Source organism: Conger conger, chromosome 1 (genome assembly GCF_963514075.1).
Source record: "Conger conger chromosome 1, fConCon1.1, whole genome shotgun sequence".
Taxonomy (NCBI): domain Eukaryota; kingdom Metazoa; phylum Chordata; class Actinopteri; order Anguilliformes; family Congridae; genus Conger; species Conger conger.
The window spans coordinates 60,862,602-60,886,138 of record NC_083760.1 but is presented as its reverse complement, the minus strand read 5'-3'; the positions used below and the strand labels follow the sequence as shown (position 1 = coordinate 60,886,138).

The 23,537-nt window shown below is 46.1% G+C and overlaps 1 protein-coding gene across 2 annotated transcripts in view; it reads right to left on the bottom strand.

Annotated features, from left to right (window-relative positions):
- ascc3 (activating signal cointegrator 1 complex subunit 3) overlaps window positions 1–23,537 on the bottom strand; it is a 244,015-nt gene that overhangs the window by 36,429 nt on the left and 184,049 nt on the right. For both annotated transcript variants that reach the window (XM_061237731.1, XM_061237739.1), the window contains exons 23-34: window positions 20,758–20,856; window positions 20,104–20,272; window positions 18,484–18,704; window positions 17,524–17,609; window positions 17,086–17,252; window positions 16,712–16,857; window positions 12,369–12,489; window positions 11,449–11,591; window positions 4,012–4,149; window positions 3,452–3,572; window positions 2,739–2,871; window positions 1,424–1,549 (exon numbers count right to left, since the gene is read on the bottom strand). In XM_061237731.1, coding sequence (XP_061093715.1) covers window positions 1,424–1,549; window positions 2,739–2,871; window positions 3,452–3,572; window positions 4,012–4,149; window positions 11,449–11,591; window positions 12,369–12,489; window positions 16,712–16,857; window positions 17,086–17,252; window positions 17,524–17,609; window positions 18,484–18,704; window positions 20,104–20,272; window positions 20,758–20,856 — 1,670 coding nt within the window. The remainder of the gene's footprint in view (window positions 1–1,423; window positions 1,550–2,738; window positions 2,872–3,451; window positions 3,573–4,011; window positions 4,150–11,448; window positions 11,592–12,368; window positions 12,490–16,711; window positions 16,858–17,085; window positions 17,253–17,523; window positions 17,610–18,483; window positions 18,705–20,103; window positions 20,273–20,757; window positions 20,857–23,537) is intronic.

Here is a 23,537-nt window from a genome sequence, read left to right as displayed (position 1 = left end):
TAAAAAAAAAAAAGAATGAATCCGTCTTTGTAAGGCCGCCTCAGTTGGGCAATAATTTTTAAGCATTAAAAGTCATATATCAGCAAAAAGGGACAGAACAGGAGAAGGGTTTTCAGATTTTTAATTCACTGAATATGCCCGAGCACAGTCAAATGAATCATTAGGAAGTGGGTTGGTGTGCCACGTTACTTGGACACTGTCTGGCACAGCCCGGCAAGGACAAATCCGCAGTGAGGAAACCACTGTGAAGTCAACAGACACTTTGTAAGGGCTACAGAGTTCAATGGCTGAGGAGGGGAAACATCCACGAGCCAACAATATCAACCAAAATACATATGCAAATGACATACCTTCCACAAATGTTCCTAGATACATTGGATTATGTGTCTGTCTGTGTCCCTGTGTGTGTGTCTGTGGTTATACAAAAAAAGGAAATCCATGATATCAAATTAAATGCTTAGCTGTGGTCTCAAATGGCGCATGTGTTAAATAAAGATTAAGCCTGTATATAAAAAAACAAACTAAAAAAAACATTTGGTTTCTGCTGAAAATACACAACCGAATAAAATAAACTATAAACAGGGAGTTTAGCCGCTGAGTAAAAGCTGGGTAACAACATGCTTCTAATTAGCGCACGGTCGTTATGTTACATTATAGTGCACCACAACAAATATCCACTTACTCCGCGCCTTATTTTAACTCAGCTGCGGTTGTTGTTATTCTGGGGGAGCTTTAGAAAGCGAGCCTCACTGATCTCTGCCTGTCTCCTCACTGTCAGCAGGTATGACTGGGGTGAGCTACATTGGCTGCACAGCCAGCACCTGTCTGTGCTGAGGCCATCTGTCTGTCTGGCTGTCTGTCTGTCTGTCTCCATGTGCCAGCTGTGTGTAAACTGGAGAGTTCTACACAGTAAGGCTACATAAATAGAAGTAAACACACACATACGCAAGCCGACACACACACACACACACACACACACACACACACACACACACACACACACACACACACACACACATACAGAAACACAAACCTGTTTTAAAAATGCATGGCCCTATTTTATATATTCATTGACTGCTGACTAAAGGCCCGGACACACCAAACCGACGGTCGGCCGTCGGACATCGGTGGCGCCCTGTCGGCCGAGTCTTTCCGGTGTGTCCCGCACGCCGACACTCCGTCGGCGTGTTTTGGAGGGCTCCGACGGCGATTCTCTCATCGACGGCTCCGGGGACTCCGACGCCGACCGTCGGTTTGGTGTGTCCGGGCCTTAACAAACACTGAGGCAAATGCGCAAACAAAGACAAGCCCAGGTACGTGGCGACAGAACGCACAGAACTCTGACGTACAGCCTTGCCTCACCACCAGGATCCTCTATTCACACATTCCAGCACCAGCATCATGTGACCAGGGTGAGCTGTACCTGGGGTTCATGACCAGCCGGCGGAAGAAGTACGTCCAGGTGATGTAGTCCATGGCGTCCTGCTTTGAAGCGATGGTTCCCGCGGCAATCTCTGCGTTCAAATGGTCCGCCAGCACGCCCAAGAGACTGAGGGACATCAACAGAAGAGTCAGTGTTAAAATGGCAAATGCAAAAACACAGAGAGACGCATAAATACACACACAGACACACACAAATACATACAGTGCATTTGGGCAGGGCTTTTTTTTATTGTTTTCACTCTGTGCTCCAGCAAACAAACAGTTGAAATAAAACAATCACAACGTGGGTTATTACATTCATATTGGGTGAATCGTGTGTGAATTACAGCCCTTTTTAAATATAGTCCCCCACATTTTAGGGGACCAATTATTTGGACAAATGAACACAAACTAAAATAATGTCATCATATGCAATATTGCAAATCCTGTGCTATCAATGACTGCCTGAACTCTACAGCCCATCTTCCCTATTGACGCTCTACCCGGCCTGTACTGCTGCTCTCTTCAGCTCCTGCTTGTTTTGGGGGCTATTTGCCTCCTGTCTGGTCTTCAGCAAGTGAAATACACACTCAATTGGATTGAGGTCAGATGACTGACTTGGCCATTCAAGAACATTCTACTTTTTGGCCCAAAAAAGCTCCATGATTGCTTTGGCTGTATGTTTTGGATCATTGTCCTGCTGCAAGATAAATCAGTTTTGATGAATTTGCTTGGATCGCAGCAAACAATATGTTTCTGTATACTTTGGCATTCATCCTGCTGCTGCTGTGAGTAGTGACATTATCCATGAACAGAAGTGAGCCAGTGGCAGCCATACATGCCCAATCCATAAAACTACATCCACCATGTTTCCCAATTGGGGGCTCTGTAACACTGTGGTCCAGAACAGGTTTTTGAATGTATGTTTTTGCAAACAGTAACCGGGCCATTCTTTTCTTGAGGCTTGCCAGGTGTTTGCATCTTGTGGTGAACCCTCTTACTATGTCTTATTATGCTATGCTTTACCATTTCCTGGTAAAATAAAGGTAAAAAATAAATAAATAAAAAATAAATAAAAAATGCTGGAGTAGGTATTCCACTTGATGGTCGTCTATGAAACATCTACGCCTACATCCTGCAGAGTGTCCTTGAGCTGTTGAACAATTACAAAGGGATCTCCATTCAAATGATTCTTCTGTCATCCGCTACACTGGTCTTCCGTGGTCTACCAAGTCGTTTGTTGGCTATGTCTCTGACTGACTTACTCAGATTGCACTGTATGTGAACTTCACCAGAACATTAGGGCTCAGACTGACCTGGACTCCACAGGGAAAGGTTCATACAGAAACTTCTTGTAGAAATCTTTCTTGATGTCATGTACAAGGATGACAGCTTTGCCCTGGTCATCGAACTGCGGCCTGCCCGCCCGACCCATCATCTGAAGAACGTCTGTGAAAAAGAAAACAGACCACAGCCAGTATCACCTACCTGCACAACAACATAACCAACCTCTATATACCAACAGCAGTGCTGCATCCTTGGGCTTCATCCCAACTCCTTAGGCTCTGTACTACTCTATGGCCTGTCAATCCAGACTCCCTGTAAGAGTCAGCTAATGCCAAATTAAGCAATATAGTCGAGCTAATGCCCAAATAATATATACAATCCAGCAAATGCTCAAACTTGCTACAGTCAGCTAATGCCCAATTAAGCAATATAGTCGAGCTAATGCCCAAATAATATATACAATCCAGCAAATGCCCAAACTTGCTACAGAGTCAGCTAAGGCGCAATTAAGCAATATAGTCAAGTTAATGCCCAGATAATACATACATTTGAGCTAATGCCCAAATATGCTACAGAGTCAGCTAATGCCCAAACATGCTACAGAGTCAGCTAATGTCCAAACATGCTACTGTATAGTCAGCCATTGCAAAAAAATTCTATTGAATCAGCTAATGCCCAAACCAGCCATGTGTGGGCTATAGGGCTGAGAGAACCCTTTATAGACCAAGTCCGATGTGCGTACCAGTGATGGGATAGTCAACGTAGCGCCGGGTCTTCCCGTCGTAGTACTCTGTACCCTTCACGACCACCAGGTGGGCGGGGAAGTTAACGCCCCAGGCTAGCGTACTGGTCGCTATCAGCACCTGAGAGGGAATCAGTCAGACACAGGCTTCAAGTGTGTTACCTGTCAGTATTTTCCAGCAAGTCAATAATGTCCTCCCAGTACTCATAATGTCGTCATAGTACTCCTATAACTGTCAATGACATTCAGAGTGTATAAAGACTATTAGAAATGGATGGAAAATCCTGCAATCGTGCAGTAACAAGAGCACATATTTTATCGAGTGTGATGTGACTGGATGTTACCTGTCTCAATGTTGACCAACTGGCGCTTGTCTTTGGAGCACCTTTAACCTGTCTTACTATCATGAATTTCAATACCAGTGAATACTGATAGCAGTCATAACACTGTTAAACTTCAACCTGTCTTAGAGCTCATAAGATTTTCTCAGTACTGATGACCTGTCACTGTGCTGACAATGTCAGAGGAGACACTGTGTGGATGTTGGTCTCCTGACCTACCTGGATCTTGCAGTTGACAAACAGCTCCTCCACAGTCTTCCTGTCCCTCTCGTGCAGGCCTGCGTGATGCATGCCTATCCCGAATGCTAGCGTCAGCTTCAGGTTGGACTCCCGCACTGTGGCGATGATGTCTGTCATCTGCGTGCGTGTGTGTGCGTGTGTGTGTGTGTGTGTGTGTGTGTGTGTGGGAGGGAGGATACCGAATACAGCCGTCAATACACCAGAACCACCCCATAAGTACACTACTTATGCTCACACTGGCCAGCTACAAACATCTGCAAGAATGTGAAATGTCTGTATTATTCTCTCGTTCTCTCTCTATACAGACAAATATTGTGCACCAGTAGGGGGCGCTATACTCCTGCAGGCTTGTACTGCAGCTGTGAGCGTGCTACTTAACCAGAGCTGCCTCACTGAAAACAAGAATTCTGCATTAATGGATATGTAAAATGGAGAACACAATATAGGCTTCTATAAATGAGAGTGGGCTTTCAGTAAATAATGATAACAACATTTTGAACGAGACGGATACAAAGCTTTGCCCCAGTGCTCACAGACTAGGGTAAACAAAGACCTAATGGAAGCTAAAAGAAACAATACAAATTCATAGCCTTTACACCCCACTGAATGGCTGTTTGTGCTTCCGTGTAATTCCCATGGAAAACCTCTCAACAGGTAGGCTCAGCTTCGGAGATCTGCTAAGCTGTCTGTCGGTATTGCCTGAGACTAAAGCCTCTAATGGCGCTTTACTGGAAACAAAGGCAGGTGTCGCTCAAGCGCGGCCGCAAGTCAAGGGCCAGAACGGCGGCCATTTTACTATCAACGCCAGAATGAAGCTCCAGAACCTCTGACCTGCAGCAGGCCAGACAACCGACAGGCTGTGAAATTAAAATTGGGCTCTCTGACAAAACATGGATTGAATTAATGATGCAATGATTTTAACCAATTGTAGCATTTTTTGATGACGTGAAGTCTCATGACTGGTTCATCAAAGTCAGTGATTGACATACCATCATTGCTGTGACCAGTCACAGCAGGTGGCAAGCCAAAATAACAACAGAACCAGTTTGAATTTGAATTTTAGAGAGAGAGGCATTAAAGATAGGAGTACAGAGAGAAAGAGACCCTCTCACTAATTCTAGGAATGTGTAAACCCAAACTCGATAATGACTATAAATGTAGGTCTGATGCATGCGTGTGAGGGTTAGCCTTTCTTTTATGTTAATGCTACCGTCAATATATTTACCACTTTAGCTACACAGGTTCCCTTGTCTGGTAAATGGAAGCATATTGAATTTGTGTGAAAGAGAGATCAATTTAACATTGAGAGAGTAGGCTGAGTAAGAGGGAAGAGAGAGAGAGCCGGTAGAAAGAGAAAGCGAGACAGTTGCGGGGTATAACTGAGAAGAAAGAAAGAGCAAAGGGTGAAAAGAACAGAGGACGGAGAGGCAGAGGAGAGAGAGGAGAGCGGGAGGAGAGAGGGGGCAGGGAAGAGGCGCAGGGCATAGACAGAGAGAGGGAAGGAGGAGGAGAGGGGCAGGAAGGAGAGAGTGGGGGAGCGGGGAGGGGAGCGCTGGTGGGGCGGGGGACCCCTGCAGGGAGACAGACAGCTCGCGCCAGCCGACTGTCACTCTGAACAGCAGGGACTCCGGCCCCAGCACAACGCACTGCAGAGAGAGCGCATAAATCACTGGAACACACACAGCACAGCCAGCGAGGCCGAGCCCTCTACCAGATGCGCACACACACATATGCACACTCATACACACATACACAACCACACACATACAGACACACACACACACAACCCTCTCTACTGATACACGAAACACCCTGGCTCAATACCAGATACAATCCGGTGACAGCTCTATAACAGATACAAACCTTCTACAGCTCTATACCGATACAAACCTGTTACAGCTCTATACCGATACAAACCTGTTACAGCTCTATACCGATACAAACCTGTTACAGCTCTATAACAGATACAAACCTGTTACAGCTCTATACCCGATACAAAACTTCTACAGCTCTATAACAGATACAAACCTGCTACAGCTCTATACTCAATACAAATCCTTTACACCATAATGGTGAGATAACTCTGGGCTTGCAACTCTGAGGATGTTTGATTCCAAGGATTTTACTGTTGAGTAAGTTGATTATTATTGGAAAATAGCCATCTGCATATATTTATTGCATGAAAAAGAATGGTAGCTCTGTAAATCGCCCTGGATAACAGCATCTGCTACATATCCAGAAAAAAGATAGAAAGAATAGATTATAAAAATAACACACTCGATAGAGTGCAGACCTCTTCCACAACAACTCCCCTCACACGGAAGTAAACAGCAAATGTCCTACAATCCAGACATTACTTTTCAACATATGTTTGACCTGATGGTGGCGCTAGAGGAGAGGTATAGGATTAGCGAAATCAATTGTTTTCTTCCTCTTGGAAACATGTACGTATATTGCAAATTTTATGGCAATCCAGGTACTCCTTTTCAAGATATGTTGATCATAAATTTTAAGTTTGGCCTGATGGTGGCGGTAGAGGAAATATCTTGGGGTCACAAAAATCAATAGTTTTCCTCCTTTTGAGGACATGAATGTGGATAGCATTTTCCACAGCAATCCAGCCATTACTTTTCCGAATATGTCTGTCGTGGACGGATGGACAAACAAATGGCAGATGTCATGACATTACCCCCTTAGGTTAAAAAAAACAAAAAACAAAAAACAAAAAACAAAAACCCCCCAAAAAACAACCAGATACCACAATTGAGCTATAGCTGTGCCAGATACAGTACAACCAACTACAGCTGAAACCAGATACTACCATCGAGCTACAGCTCTCTACCAGATACAATACCACTACAGTTCTAAACCAGATACCACAATAGAGCTAGTTGTCTCGGTTAATCTGACCGATTTCAAATTCATATGAAACCCCTGGCAACCGCACACACAACCGCACGCACACACACACTACCACGCATACAGACGCACGCACACACACACACGCACACACATGCACACGCACTACCACGCACACACACATGCACTACCACGCATACAGACGCACACACACACGCACGCACGCACGCACGCACGCACACACACACACACACACACACACACACACACACACACACACACACACATGCACTACCACGCATACAGACGCACACACACACGCACTACCACGCATACAGACGCACACACACACGCACTACCACGCACACACACGCACTACCACACATACAGACACACACACACACACACGCACTACCACCCACACACACGCACACATTGATGCCACCTTCTCGAACAGGGCTCAATATTTCCTCATCTTGAAAACGTGAGGTATTCTCAAATGCAGGCCGCACCATAGGGGACTTCTGGGAAGGTCCACCCACTACTTATCCAAATGTGTAAATGCACACTGACATAAAATAAGCACTTCTGGACATGTCGGTTAAAAACAGAAAAGGCCATGACTCTTATTTCCTCTTGTAACTACCAAATCATTCCTAGAACACAAGCCACGTGTAAAAACAAGTATTATTATTCTTTCACTAACCTTTGACCCCTTTGAGTCAGAAAGACAAATATTTCATGAAATGTGCCAATGGTAATCACACTTACACAAGGCGAGAGCGAAGCTTCTGCTTACAAGCACTTATACTGTATATCAGAAGCACTGATCACAGTGACCTGCGCTGAAATGTGAGAAGCAAAGCACAGCAAAAAGCTTCACTGGATGGAGCTGAAAGCCAGTCACCAATCTACAGGCGGATTTGTGTCTGCAGCATAAATCCTTCATTAGTTCTTCTACAAACCACAGCAGGACATGGCCTTATAAAAGAAGATTAGGCGGGTGATTTACTGGCACGTCGACCGTTTGCACCATCTCTCTGAAATGAAGGAAATATAGACCGCGGCATCAAAAAGGGACAAGTTATGGCTCATAAAGGCATCTCTGCCACAGACGGGGCAGAACTGTCCGGTGATATATGTGGCAGAGAGTCTCGTTCTGAAAACACAGAGGGGTCGGTTTGTCATTTTCCGCCCTGAAGTTACTCAGAAAGAACATCGCACATTCATTACCAGATGACAGAAAACCTCAAACGAGGCTGTGATTACGCGGACGGTCTCGGAATACGCAATTCGCAGATGCTGTCAAAATAAATCGGAGATCAATTGTGGCTCAGCCCTTTCAAAAAAAAAAAGGAAAAATATACAAAAAGGTTACAGGAATCTGTGCTGCATATTCAGCTGATTGTACTATGAGCCGCCACTCATAATTAGGACATTTACATTTCTTTCATGTGACAGGTTTTTTGGTTTTTTTCTTCAAGCTGTCGTTTGCCAGGTCTGGAGAAAAACAATATTTTATTGACTATTAAAGCAACCTATAACATCATCAACATGCATCCAAAGTGACAACGACAATAAGCAGTTGTTTGGAAAGGATAAAGAGGAATGCCTAGGGATCTGGCATTGTGGGAATATCTGCAGTAGAACGGTACACAACCTGTCCAGGGGACATCTCGCTCTCACGAACATATGGTTTGTGTACACACACAGCCCATGTCAAAACACCCCAATCTTAGAGATAAAAACAGACAAAACTAAAAAGGTAATGCACTCAAATACAATATCATTGGTGGGGCCAATATCGGAAGAACCAACCTCCTACGGCCTGGGCATTCCTGTACCATCATTGCACCGCTATAGGACCACTGTAGGACAGCTATGGGACTGCTATAGGACCACTGTAGGACAGCTATGGGACTGCTATAGGACCACTGTAGGACAGCTATGGGACTGCTATAGGACCACTACTGGACAGCTATGGGACTGCTAAAGGACCACTGTAGGACTGCAATAAGACCACTACAGGACCAAAATAAGACTGCTATAGGACTGCTATACCATTTGAGGGGCACAATATGACTGCTACTGGACCACTACAGGACTGCTATAAGACTGCTATAGGACCACCACAGGACTGCTATAAGACCACTATAGGACTGCTGTCCATATGAATGAGTGTGGCTTCCCTGAAAAAATATGCCTCATTGCAGTCTACTACAGTTGATACAAAGTGGATTCAGCACACAAAGAGACAGAACATTTCTCTTACTGTATGTTGAAAGGAGAGGCTAACGGATGGGGTAATTACACATTCTGCCATTTTTCAGTGTCTCCTCCTGTACTGTACTGTAAAAATATTAGCACACTCCGAATTTTATACCCAAAAAAGATTTGCAGACATCTTGAAATAATCCAAAAGTATGCAGAATAATATAATGAGAAATGACACTGGCTTTTCCTGGAGAGGGCTGCAGAGTTGGCTCTGTAATTACAGTAAAGACAGGCGATTAGGGGAGATGAGGGATGTTGGGGTGATTGATTCTGAAGAAGGGGAGGAGAGGGACGGTGAAGGATGTAAGGCCGCTCTCTCTCTCCTCCTCTCTCTCTCCTCTCTCTCTCCTCCTCTCTCTCTCTCCTCTCTCTCTCCTCCTCTCCCTTCTGCAGAAACCGTCACTCACTCACGGGGCCTGTCGTTTGGACCAGGCCCTTTGTAACGGAACAGACAGGTAGGTAGGCTCGAGGGCACAGGGCTAGTCTTCCACTGGGGATCAGAAGGCTGATTTTGATTTTGAGTCTGATCAAGGCTCTACAGAAACCGCCTTTCAGCACTCCTGCTCTGAACACTGATCCACACTGCAGTATTGTCCAATACTCCATGCTGACCATTGCTCAATAACTCAACTCTGAGCAAGGGATGTAACAGGACGGCATTTTCACTTCACAATAATCATCTACAAAAATATCACGGTTTATGGTTTCATGTTTTTATTGTTCCTTTTAATTAAATACAAAACCGGTGTACCGTCACATCCCTACACTGATCACTGCTCAATACCACAACTCTGAACACTGCTCCACACTGATGCTTTATAACCACTACTCCACAATGATACCTGCTCAATATTCCTTTTCCTACACCTACATACAGTAACAAGGCAACCTGCCCACAATAAATCAACAGAAAACATGGTCAGATGTTTAGCTACTTTCTCAGAATAAAATAATGGGTCTGATCATATTGCGTGGCCAGCTTGCAAACAACTTCAGCAGTAAGTCACGTCTTCTCATACTCTCTACGCACAGATTGATGGCCTCTGATTGCACCAGTGTAAAAGAGCAGAGGGAACCCCAGTGTCTCCTGGGTTCCCTGTCGTGGGAAATCAGCAGCATTAGCTTACTAGCTTTATAGTAAGTGTAATTTATGTACTGATTAGAAGAAATGCAATGTAAGGTCATATAACACAAACAACGCTATAAAGCTAATGAAGCTAATGCTACCAAGACAACTGAAAATGAGTTAGCATGTCATCAGGAAATGTAGAAATGTACAATACAGTACAATACATCTAGCCAAGTGGCCATGTTGCGATACATTTTTAGACATTTTAAGTATGTTCTTGTTTTTTTAACACAATGACCCTGTCATACTTAGGCTGCTGGGACTGACCCACATGAGGACTAATTCTATTCTACAACATGCATGGCAGACTGATGCTGACTACACACACACAAACTAAGCAAGTCTTTTTTTGCTCTTAGTATGAGCAAACTTTATGGTCCCCAGTAGATTGAAGGAAAAAATTATGCAATACTTTAAACAAAATACCACATAACTCAAATATGAACTCTGTTGAGATACTCTCAGTGGTCTAACTGTCAGGTTATTTGTGATGAGTGTCATAATCCTGAAATTTCTCAGCCCTATGCACTAGCATGCAGCGCACCATGCAAGTGTAGAACAATTACGCTATAGAATGAAATGCGGTACACTTTATCGTAGTGCTGGGTATAGCTCTAAATTAAATTACTATAACGTGATAAGAGTGAAATTTCTAGAATGACTAAATAAAACATATTCTTTTTTCTCCAATATTATAAATGCCTAGGTTATCAGGGCCCAGTACAATTACATACAACCCATAATGGTTTTGACAATCCAATGAAAAAAAACGATTTTAATCAGACTAGCGCCAGTCAGATGTGAGCCACTCTGAGCATCACATGGTTTAATGTTAGCAGCCAAAGTAACGTTAGGCAGTATTAGCTAGCTAAAATAGGTAACCTGTTAATTTAACCAGCTAGATAGTTATAGCTAACGTTAAATTTGATGACAATAAGTTATATTTATTGAGTAATTTAATGTTAGCTAATGACTACTACTTTGCTACCATTATAGGCTGGAGTGACCACTGAAAAGCAATAGTGTGCTTGCCTCACTTCCTGTTGTACGGACAAAAACCAATGGGGGAAAGTTGCCAGTGCGGCATCCTATCATGTCAAATCTTTGGACAGGTATAATGTAACACCCCAGACAGTGAGGTCGCAACCTCTCACCTCCCTCTCGTCCTGGTGCAGCCACTGCTTGGGGTCGTCTTCAGTGGCCAGGAAGGCGATCAGGTCTAGTGCTGTCAGACGGGTCTGTCGCCGCGACGACACAAAGATCAGAACGGGCTTGGCTGGAGAGTGACTGCGTATCGCTGGGGGAGAGAGGGGAGAGCATGCTCACAAAACTGTGTGTGTTTGTTTGTGTTTGTGTGTGTGTGTGTGAGTGTGTGCATATGTGTTTGTGTGTACGTGTATGTGTATGTGTGTTTGTCCAAGGCTCTATTGCAAGCTTTATTTAGCATTTTATTGACGGGAGTGTGTGTTGACAAATGTGTGCTGGGGCCCTGTGTGTTCAGAGGGGTCAGTTTTCATACGGTATGCACATGTGTGTATTCAGCCCTGTGTTCAGGCCCTGCTCTAAGACCCCTGTGTTCAGGCCCTGCTCTAAGTGTTCAGGCCGCGGCTTTGACCGCTCCCCTCCCGCAGATTTACGGCCCATTAGCCGCCCTGCGGAACACGGTGAGGCCGTGGTCGTTACTCACGGCGGTCAGCAGTCGGATCGATGGCGGGCGGCAGGATTAACTGCAGATGACCGGAGCGCTAAACGCCGGCATCCGTCTGGGGCTGTCCGTGCACTACACGACCCGAGGCACGCCCCCGCCCTCTATATCACCCGCCACACCGCCATCAATTCCGCTGATGTCCGTCGCCACGCCGACACGCTCCCCCCCCCAAACACCCCGGCCCGCTCTGCCCTACCCGGAGCCGTAAATCAGGCCAATGAAAGAGTCGAAGCCAATCAGCGCTACGGCACGCTAATAGGGTCGGTCGGGGGAGAAGGTGTACAAGCTGCTGTTCCAGTGTGAGGGTATGATATATTTCAGCAATAAGGGACAAAACTCAACAGCTCCCTAACGGAGGGAGATTACCCTGAAAGACGGGCTTGTTCATGCTGGCCATGCGGGGGCAGTAGTGCTGTCCTGGGAAACCCTGGATGTGCACCTCCAGAGGGACGGGCCGGACCGACGGGCGGAAGTTAAACAGGCCCACCTGCGAGAGAGATAGAGAGAGAGAGGGGGAGAGAGGGAGGGAGAGAGAGAGAGAGGGAAGGAGAGAGACAGAGGGAGAGGGAGAGATAGAGGGAGCGGGAAAGAGAGAGAGAAAAAAATAAGGAAAAGGGAACGAGACAACAGACTTTAACAGCTTATTTTCATTTATTTTTAGTCCACGTCCTGCAGGTGGTGTAGCTTCAACCGTGCGCTACACCACCTGATTTCAGCTTAATTTGCTTATTATCTGAACCAAACAGTAAGAATAATTAGTGAAATCAGGTGCTGTAGCGCACGGCAGGAGCAAATACCTGCAGACACTGTGGCCCGCAGGACGAGGAGTTGAGTAGCACTGGTTTAGTTAAACAATTACAGGGGAGAGGTAGAGGATATTACACCTCTACCATCATTCACTAGATTCTCCCAGATCGACATTTTATTCCTCCGGTAACAAATCCATTGTTCACCGACGTTCATTCTTCCCTGTAAATGCTGATGTCCAAGTAAAATGTAATTTAAGGGGGGTTTGGGTGAGGTTGCCAGGTTGGGAGTGTGGATGCTAGTGCACACTGCCCTGTGCCGAAGAACTGTGCTTAAAATCCCTTTTTTTGGTACAAATCTGCTTAAACCCAAATGAGTCCCCCATTCCCTCATAGCCACACGCGCTCTCGCTCTGGGTGTGCAGGGAAGGACGGATTAGCAGAGACGGAGAGCGAGAGGGGGAACAGGGTGAGGGGTGCGGGCCCCATCTGGGGGTAATTACGGGCCGTTATTGCCCCTTGCTGGCGCGCGCGGTGCTGGTCCGGCCGCGCGTGTGTGCACATATTTAACGGTCTGGGTAATGGACGGCGTGGCCAACGCCACATCGCTGGTCCAAGCAGCACCGCGCAGATTTATGGGAAGGGCTCGTCAATGCGTGACCCCCAAACCCCACAGCCTGTATACCACGGGGAAAACGTCTCCACAATGGCGTTACGTGTCCACAACCGCCGGCCTTCAAAGTTTACTTCAAAAGACAGAATAAAATAAGACGGTGATACGTGGTCTGAACATGAGAGACAGAGAGACTGACACACACGTACACACACGCACACACACACACAAACACACACAAGAAAAAATGAGAGACAGAGAGACAACACGCAGACATATACACACATGTACACACACAAGACAAAACGAGAGACAGACAGACACACACTTACACACATGTACGCATGCACACGTACACGTACACACACACACACACACACACACACACACGCGAGACAAAAGGATAGACAGACACGCACACGTACACACACAAGACAAAACGAGACAAAGACAGACACACACAAGCATACACATGTACACATGCACACACAAATACACACATGTATGGTCGGATGTATGCAGACGGATGAAGAATAGATTATAGACAGATGTTTATTTCCTTCAAACGAGCCCCTCTCTCCTGAAACACTACATTCCATTCAACTGATATATTTTCTCTTGGTTCCATTTTTCACTCTTCTTTCCCCAACCCATTCTCCTGTCTTCTCTTCAGCGTAACGTCACTTCTATTAATCAATGTTTTATTGTGTTTTCGTATACCCAAAGTCCCTGAGACAGCATCTTTTCATGTGAAAAATCTCTCTTTTCTTCTCGCCATCGGCACAGTAGATCTCCCTCCTGTCCAAAGAGTGCAGAGCGATCACGACATCCCATATCGCTGCGAATATCTCCGCCTCATTTATTAACCCGAAGCCAGCGAAATCCAGCCTGACCACTCTGCCAAGCCAAGCTCGGTGTGAGGCTTTTACACCGTCCCCGCCGGGCTACTTTTTCACACCGAAGGCCTGGCTTTTTATTTACTATTTACGCATGTCATTTAGCTACAAGGGCCAACGCACGGTCCTCTGCGCATGGGAAACTGCTCAGCGCCAAATTTAGCCGCCTGGCCTTCCCTGACACCAAGTTAGCAAGGTGAGAGTATGGTCATGCTGTCTTTTCAATGTACTCTGTTCCATAGTTAGTGAAGGTCCCCAGGTCAAAGGTCAAAGGTCAAAGAAAACTTAAGATTAAGATTTGTGAAAGGACAGGTGCTTGAAACAACACAAGGTGGAAGAACAGTAAAAAGAAAAAAAAAAAAAAAGAAGAAGAAGAAAACACAGAACTGATTCTCCAAACGCTGCTCCTGGGTTTGTTAATTAGAAAATGTACTGTCTAATGACAGATAGTTTACCTGCTTAATGTGCCATTATGTCAGAAACAGGATGGACAAACTGAAAAATACTCCATATTTAACTTATGGACTTTTAACTGATGAGATCAATTCTCGGACAATTACTTTTTTTACATTTCTGTGCTGTGGAAAATGGTTCCCTTTGAAAGATGTTAGCTTTTGTATATATTAACTGATGGACCTGCAGCTGAAATCAATGCACTAAATCCTGAAAATGTGGACAGCTGGTCAATGCAGCTAAACCATTTGTGGAAAATTAAGTGTGAAGATAAAACAAGAGGGAACAAACCTGTTGTTTGCACCCTTCAGTAAGTAATATATTTTGAAATGAAAACCAGCATACTCTCCAGAACCAGGATTAGTAACCCCTGACCCACAGTGTAAAGCAGTGGATGGAGAGGCATGGTCGCATGGATTCAAACACTCAGGTTCTTCATCAGCCACAGGCGTTGGTCTTTTGAAGTGACAGCTGGGCTGTTTGGATCCAATGTACTTTGTTGTGTGTTTGAGGGCCATTACAGAAGCTGATCTCTGAATGACAGCAGGCCTGGTCTCTTTCCTGTGCACCATACACTTTCTCCCATTGAATCCTAAGATGTTGGCTGTACTTCTCACTACAGTTAATCCCCATTCTCCTTTCGATGGGTGGGGGGGGGATAAAGAATAAGTAACATGGAACTAAAGAGGGGCCAGTCTACTCTAAATAACCATTGGAACTGGAAACAGAATGACCTTTCAAATGGCACATAATGTAACATACCTTTTGACCCGGTTGCCGGTTGGTTAATTCCACGAGACTTTGAGATCCAGTGGTACACGTTTGCAAATATGCTTCTGCTTGCTTTTTTAGTACAATGCTCTATCAACTGAGCCAAAACTGGACTACTATAGTGATGCACACCATGGTTTGGTAGGAAATCCTGGCTGACCACACTGACTCTGTCGTGCTAATGCTAGCCCTGCAGACAGGTGAATACTTGGCCCACAGAGGAAGGGTTTCTGCTAGCAGAGTTACAGTCAAGCCGCCAAAACCTGGCTTTATTTTGATGCTCATTTCATGGTCTTGTTGAGAGATGCAGCTAACTAGCGCCAATGCGGTTGACTCCAGTATAATTGTTTAAGTGTCGCTTTCAATATGAAGTCAGTGGTAACGATACAGTAAAAATAGGAAGTAAATTATTTTTTCCCCACAGAAAAATGTAGCCGCAATCTGTGTTGTCTAATGTCTCCCCGTGTACTGATTTTCTTTACGTTATTGTGTTATTAGGACCATGCAGGAATACACTGTGGAGGAATCAGAGACAGTTTGCGCCATAGCCGACTCTGGCTCCAAATGTCCGACATGGCGGTGCTAGAAAACTTTAAAAAACACTTTTCACTAGTCAAAGATAGTTAATGGGGGACGCACTGGCACTTGGACCATATTTTTTGTGAAGTCTATGGTTAAATCAGTCACACTGCACAACAGCACCCCCTCTGGTCACTCGGGAGCATGCGGCCCACCTGTACCAGCATGAAGCAGGCATGGCTCCAGCTGGTCAACGACAGGCCAAAAGTAGTTGAAAGAATAAATATTTTTAAAGTCATATTTTAATCACTAAACAGCACAGCTTGTCTGTTTCCTGAAACAGTGCAGACTACACTCCTCTCCTGGAGCAGGAGGCGTATGGTGTGCAGCTGGATAGGCCTTTGGCTGTGGAACAGGGCCTCCAAATGTGTACCTCTTTCCCCGTGAAGAAACAACAGCGGAGACCAGCCCCCCACTCTGTGGCTGTACTAGATCCAGCTATGACAGATTATGAAAGCAGAAGCATATTTTGATGGATGAACCTCAGGGAAAAATTTGTTTAAAAACCAAGAAGGTGAAGGCCATTTTATAAGCATAACAACCTCCAGTCCATGGGCCAGTTTTCAGTGCCAGGTAATCTGTACGAAAGCTGGCCTCCAGCACCTCTCCCTGGTTCTGCTGGTGCTTTGTGCGTTGGGGTGGAGGCCTCACCTGTCCAATGCCCAACCAGTCTGCCAGGTCACGGGCGTTGGCCAGGGCGGTAGACAGGCCCACCACACGCAGACTCTTACTGGTGTGGGACGAGATGAAGTTTGTCCTGGAGACGATCACCTCCAGAACCGGACCTCTGTCTTCACCTGCAGACACACAGCGATGGGACCAGGAGTGAGCGCGTGAACACACAAACACTCATACACACACGTATGCACACGCAGAAATGTACACAAACACACACACAAGCTCAGTCACGGGCACACACACACACACACACACACACACACACACAAGCTCTCTCTCATACACACACACACACACACACAAGCACTCTCACGTGCACACACACACACACACACACACACACACACCCAGCAGGTGAATCTCATCGATGATGAGGATGGCCACTTTCTGCACGTAGCTGCGGTTCTGCCAGCTGCGACTGACTCCGTCCCACTTCTCGGGCGTGGTGACGATGAGGTCGGCCTGGGCGATGGCCCGCATGTCCGGAGTGCTGTCACCCGTCAGCTCCACCACCCTGAGGAGCCGCAGAGCACTGTGTTATTCACAAAGTCATGTATGAGCCTGGACACACACACACACACACACACACACACACACACACACGCAGATAGACTTTAATGCAAACACAAGTGCGCATACACACACAAATATAAATGCAAACACAAGCACACACAAACGCACATGCTCACATGCACACATGCTCACATGCACACATGCTCACATACACACATGCTCACATGCACACATGACCATAATGTTAACACACACAGACACAGCGCACTCACTTCTTCCCCAACTTCTCCTCTATCCTGATTTTCCAGTCCTCTATTCTCTCTCGAACCAGCGCTTTCAGAGGGGCGATGTAGACCACCTGCCACAGAGACACAGCCAGGCTGAGTGTGTGTGTGTGTGTGTGTGTGTGTGTGTGTATTTGTGTGATATATAACTCCAAAATATGTGACAAATTGTCCTGATTAATTCTGCACTAAAAAAAGTTTAAAAACACAACAGGGCACTAAAGCTATTTGAGCTAATGGGGAACAATTTACTGGAGATGAAGAATAAACAATGTTATAGCTAGCTAAAGAAAATTGCTTCCAATAAGGACATTACGGTTTCTTTGGCTTATGGGTCTGAATCTAAAGACGTTCACTGGTGATCATTCGTAAGTCGATGGAGCTAATCTGTATTCCTGACAACATTTTCTTCTTCACCCAAATAAGAAAACGAAGACAGGAAGTCAATTCCAAATCACAACTGAGGTAAGAAACTTCTAAGTTCAAAAACAATGTTATGCCCTCACTTAGCAGAATGTACAGCCAAACGTCCATATTATATATGTTATACTTGTACCGCACAGTATGTATAACAAAAGTTGTATGTTATACGTGTGCTTAGCACTTGCGTTGAGCAGAATGTTAAAAAAAAAAGGTAGTCAAAACTTTCATACCATATGATGTCATACTTGCACTGTATGTATAATAGAACTTATGTAACTTATGTTATACTTGTACTTAGCAATTCGCGCATAGCAGAATGTTCAAAGGAGTACAGTCAAACTTTGATACCATATAATGTTACACTTGTACTGCATGTATAACATAACTTGTATGCTATACTTGCGCTTAGTACTGAGTATGTTAAACAATGTTATACTTGCGCTTAGCAGGATGCTGAAACAAAGTACAGCCAAACTGTAAGACTAGTTTCACGACACGCTTTAATTTGGGGGAGGGCGCTCCCACCTTGGAGCCAGGGTACTGGTTGAAGACGCGGAACATGGCGAGTTCGGCGGCGATGGTCTTGCCCGAGCCCGTGGGCGCCCCCAGCAGGACGTTGGTGTCGCTGTGGTAGAGCGTGTGGAAGATCTGCGTCTGGATGGGGTTGAAGTGTGTGAACTTGTACAGGCTCTCGTACTCCCGCCTGCCCAGGGCTGTGATGGGCAGCGGCTGCAGGTCCAGCAGCTCTGTGGGGTTCAAGGAAAAAACGTTTGGAAATGTTAGGAAAATGTCAGAGCAAGGTGCAAGCAATGTCTGAGCAACTGCTATATTTGCACTTGTAGTGGTGATGAAGGATCAAAGTGGCTTCAGTCAGCGGTGTGCAATTACTCAACAGTTTTACCTGGACACCGGGTTAATACCACTTTCAAAAACTGACTCACTTTGTTGGGGCACTGGACCAAAACTTGAATGGCCCATAGAAGCCCACAGTCAAAAACCAGCAACAACCTTGTTTTTTCTGGTTTTACCATCAAAGTGAGGACCGAGCCCAGCCCTGCTTAGCGTCAAAGCTTGAGGAAGCAACAGGGTGGCACGGACTGCTAGCACAACAGCATCAAAGCAGCATTAGGTGGACGCTTAGTCAGAAAGGATGGGGAATGTCAGGAGAAGTTTTACACACCTCTACACGCCTGTAACGGTAATGGCGGGTAATTAGGGGCTCCTAATTCACACACACGACCCTGTACATTCGGAGTGGAAAAGTGACGTTCAGAATGTTCCGGCAGCCGTTCCCATGCTAATGGCAGAACGGGAGTTAATGTGTGCTGTATTTCTCTCCCCCTGGCAGTTTTAGCGCTGGCTAATCGGATCGTTTGTGTGCCTATTGCCCTGTTTGCTGTGTCCGACACAGGTGTTTATGGACAGCAAGCAGGCTGTGAAGAGGTAGGAAGAGAAGGGGGAGGAGGCAGAGGAAGGTGGGGGTACTGGAGACTGTGAGAAAGGCTTTACTGATTTAAAATGGGCGCATTGTCGTATAAAGCTGAGAGTGGGGTGTGTGACAAGTGAGCGTTGTTGGAAATGAGATACAGTGAGCAGTCAAGCAGGAATGTGGGTGTGGTACCGGTGTGCGTGTGGTGAGAAGCAGGAGTGTGTGTGCTGTATGTGTGCGTGGGTATCCTGGTAGCAGGTTTGTGTAAAGGGTGTATTAGAGGTGCACAGTATGCTGTGTACAATGTGTGTGTGTTGTACCTGTGTGTGGAAGGTGTGTGTGTGTTGTACCTGTGTGTGGTGGGTGTGTGTGTTGTACCTGTGTGGAAGGTGTGTGTGTGTTGTACCTGTGTATGGCGGGTGTGTGTGTGTTGTACCTGTGTGTGGTGGGTGTGTGTGTTGTACCTGTGTGTGGAAGGTGTGTGTTGTACCTGTGTGTGCAGGGTGTGTGCATGTTGTACCTGTGTGTGGCGGGTGTGTGAGCTGTACCTGTGTGTGGACGGTGTGTGGCCGTACCTGTGTGTGGAAGGTGCGTGGCTGTACCTGTGTGTGCAGGGTGTGTGCGTGTTGTACCAGTGTGTGGCGGGTGTGTGAGTTGTACCTGTGTGTGGAAGGTGTGTGTGTTGTACCTGTGTGTGGAGGGTGTGTGTGCTGTACCTGTGTGTGGCGGGTGTCTCTCTGGCAGTATGAGGTGCTGAAAGTTGATGATACAGACGGCCTCAGAGCCCAGCCAGCGGTCAGACACTGCGCGGATGTAGTACTGAGATGGCATGGGCTCAAAGATGGGGATGGTGAAGACCAGCTGCTGCTGCTCATCCGCCACCACCTGGGGAGGGAGGGAGGGGAGAGAGAGAATGAGAGAAAGAGAGAGGGGTAAGGGAAGGGAGGGAGGGGAGAGAGAGAATGAGAGAAAGAGAGAGGGGTAAGGGAAGGGAGGAGGGGAGAGAGAATGAGAGAAAGAGAGAGGGGTAAGGGAAGGGAGGAAGACACGTTGAGAGGGAGTGAGAGACAAGAGAGATTAATTTCATTAATCATTACATTTGATTTATCTATTCACATTGTCAATTTTCTCAATCATTTGTGACTTGTGAACTTGTTTCCAGTGAATGGGACTTTAAATATTTTGAGGGGGGGTGATATTTCTTTGTCATAAATGAGTAAGGAGGGTCTATTTACAGGGAAGAGAAAGAGGAAAACGGAAAGTTCACTGGTTTAGCACAAGGCTCTGAAAATGAGAGGCGGGGGGGGGGTAAACAGGACGTGGCCCGTGTTGGTGACAGTGAAAAGGCAGAGAACATTCCGGAGCTCCACCTGTTTCTTCTGCAGCAGGAAGTACTCAGAGTGATAGATGTGGTCGTTGACTGGGTCTTCCACCCAAAGCCACCAGGGCTCTCCAACTGACCCATGAACCTGAGGGAGGGAGAGAGAAGAGAGAGAGGAAGAGGGAGAGAGAGGGTGAGAGAAGGTAAGTGATAAGGTAAGGCAGAGCAACGTTTCTCATTTTAAAGAAATTGACTTTTCCCACAACTAATATTAAAATTACATTCTCTCGCTCCAAAAAAAAAAAAAATCAATAACCATTTCAAAAACCCAATTCATATTTATTTTAGCCGACACAACACCTTGAGATTCTATCAATTTACCACTTGCGTCTCCGACAACACAGACGATAAGGCATTTGGGGCCATCCTCTCTGGAGCCCCAAAGTGCTCGGTCCTCTTGACGTTGGCCTGGCCAGAACATGTGTCCGGAGAAAAAAGGCTGCTCCTCCGGCCAGGAGGAGGTGTGGATTATTCCATCCCAGACCGGGGGGCGGGGGATCGATATATTTTATTTCCAGAGAGGGGAGTGAGCGGCGATGTGAGGACCATGGTGAGGCTTCTTCGGTCAAGAAGGGCAGGTGCCCATCAAAAGCCACTGTTTGATCAGGGATAATAAAAGCGGACACATTCCTTTCGCATCCCAGAAGGCCGAGGGGCGACAGCTCTGGCCTTTTAACCAACCACCCCCTCCAGTCTCCCCCACCCCCCTCCTCTCCCTCTACATCATAAGCAGGCTCGGCTTGTCGCTGTATTCAGAAGAGCGTTCGGTTGCCGAGAATGATTTGGGTGGAGCATTTGAGGTGCCCGTCGTGGAAAGAGGAAGTGTGGGAGTTGGGCTGCTCCGCTGGGAGGGGGGGGCTAATGACTTTCCGAGCTGCCACAGCCCCCCCCCCCAAAACCCACGGAGGGAACTTGTAACCGGGGGAGATGCCTTTTTATGGGACATGGAGTTTCCACAAACACTCTGAATAATGTCTTAAAAACGCATCCCTTCCACTCTGTATGTATCCACAAAAAAACCCAAAGCCAGGTGTATTCTCAATAACAATGTCTCCTGAACAGGATAACCCCTGGATAGTATGTCACTAACAAGTCACTAAAAAAGATAGTAAAATGTCACCATGAAAAATAACAGTTTATACACTGAGAAGGAAAATGGTATGAATGGTATGATTGCTTTCTGATGAATGATACTCTATTGATATGACACTGTATTGGAGATGACAGAAACAAGAAGTCGTTAAAAATACATCAACATGGAAAATTATGTCATCCTACGCAGACATATGTTATATCTCCGTGATGGTCAAGTTCACTGTCCTCTAATAAACCGTGCATCTATGTACATGTGCGCATGCGAGTGTGTGTATGTATGTGCTGGCTTACAGGCTATGCGTATCCGCATTGGGGGAATCACTGCTAAGCTGACTGCATCGGGTTTAATTTCTTTCATGAACAGAACACGCGTTACTAATTGGACATAAACATTTATCTTCCTGTTCAACACGGACAGCAATGACGGGGCGTCCATTTAAGTCCGATTCCATTCAAATATGAGGAATGACATCTTGTTTGGGAAGACCCTACAATCCCCGCGTTCTCGCAACTATTACTGCTTGGACAGCACGTCAGTTCCAGCTCTGACAGATTAATAGTCTTTTGAGTAATAACAGTCACAACAATGTGTCATGGCTGTGTGGATGGACGGAATGCTTGGTGTAGGGGCTGAAATGGAGTCGTGTTTCTCAGGTCCGTTTGACGGACTGGGAACTGTAAAGAGAGCAGGCGCAGGGCAAAGGGGCTACGTGGCGGAGAGACGGTGCAAAAACAGAGGGAAGGAAGTCACTCTCGTGCTCTGTGTGTCTCTATATCTGTCTCACTCTGTCTGTGTCACCCTCCCTCTCGCTCTGTGTGTCTCTGTCTGTGTACTACCTTGCTTTCTGTCTCCCCTCTCTCTCTCTGTCCATCTCCCTCTCTCTTGCTTTCTCTGTGCCAATCTCTCTGGCTCTCACTATCTCTCCCCCTCTCAGATTCAGAAGGCTTTATTGGCATGAAATACAGCTGAAAATCCTGCCAAAGCAGATGAAACCAATTAAATCGAAGTACAGTACAGTAAACAATAACATGAGTAACACTAAGTGATAACTCATAAGTGATAACAATGTTAATACTTAGTCTCCCTATATCTCCCTCTCTTTCTGAGTCTCTTATATCTCTTTTCCTTTTCTTCTCTCTCTCTCTCTCCCTCCCTCCCTCGCTGTGAGAGGCTACCACCCGAGTTTATTTTCGAAGGCAGCGGACGGTTTCCGCTCTGGGATTCACACCGTCCCTGCCTCTCTGCGTGTGTGTTTTTACATGCTCGAGAACATCGACCCGAGGCGGGAGTCTGGCCCAGCCAAAACAAACAGGAGCTGCGCTGGAAGACCATTACAGCCTCGTCTTCACAGCGCGGTATCCCTGCCTCACACGCGGGGGCGAGCACCCCCCACACACAGTCACACACCTTTATCCTGTTTCTCTGACAGAAGATACACAAATTACATTAGTGTATGTCATAAGACAACAATAAAACGACCAAGAGGTAGCACTTCCCGTCATTGTGTTTTGTTACAACGCTTAAAAGACGAGATTATTATACAATGTAACAGAAGGAGAACACTGCTTTTGTTAGCGTGTTTGTTGTGTGTCTTAGATGTGTACTGAGGTGTTTTCATTGTTAGAGGCTGTGCGTGTGTCTGTGTGTGTTATCCGGATCTGCCCAGTCTGCCT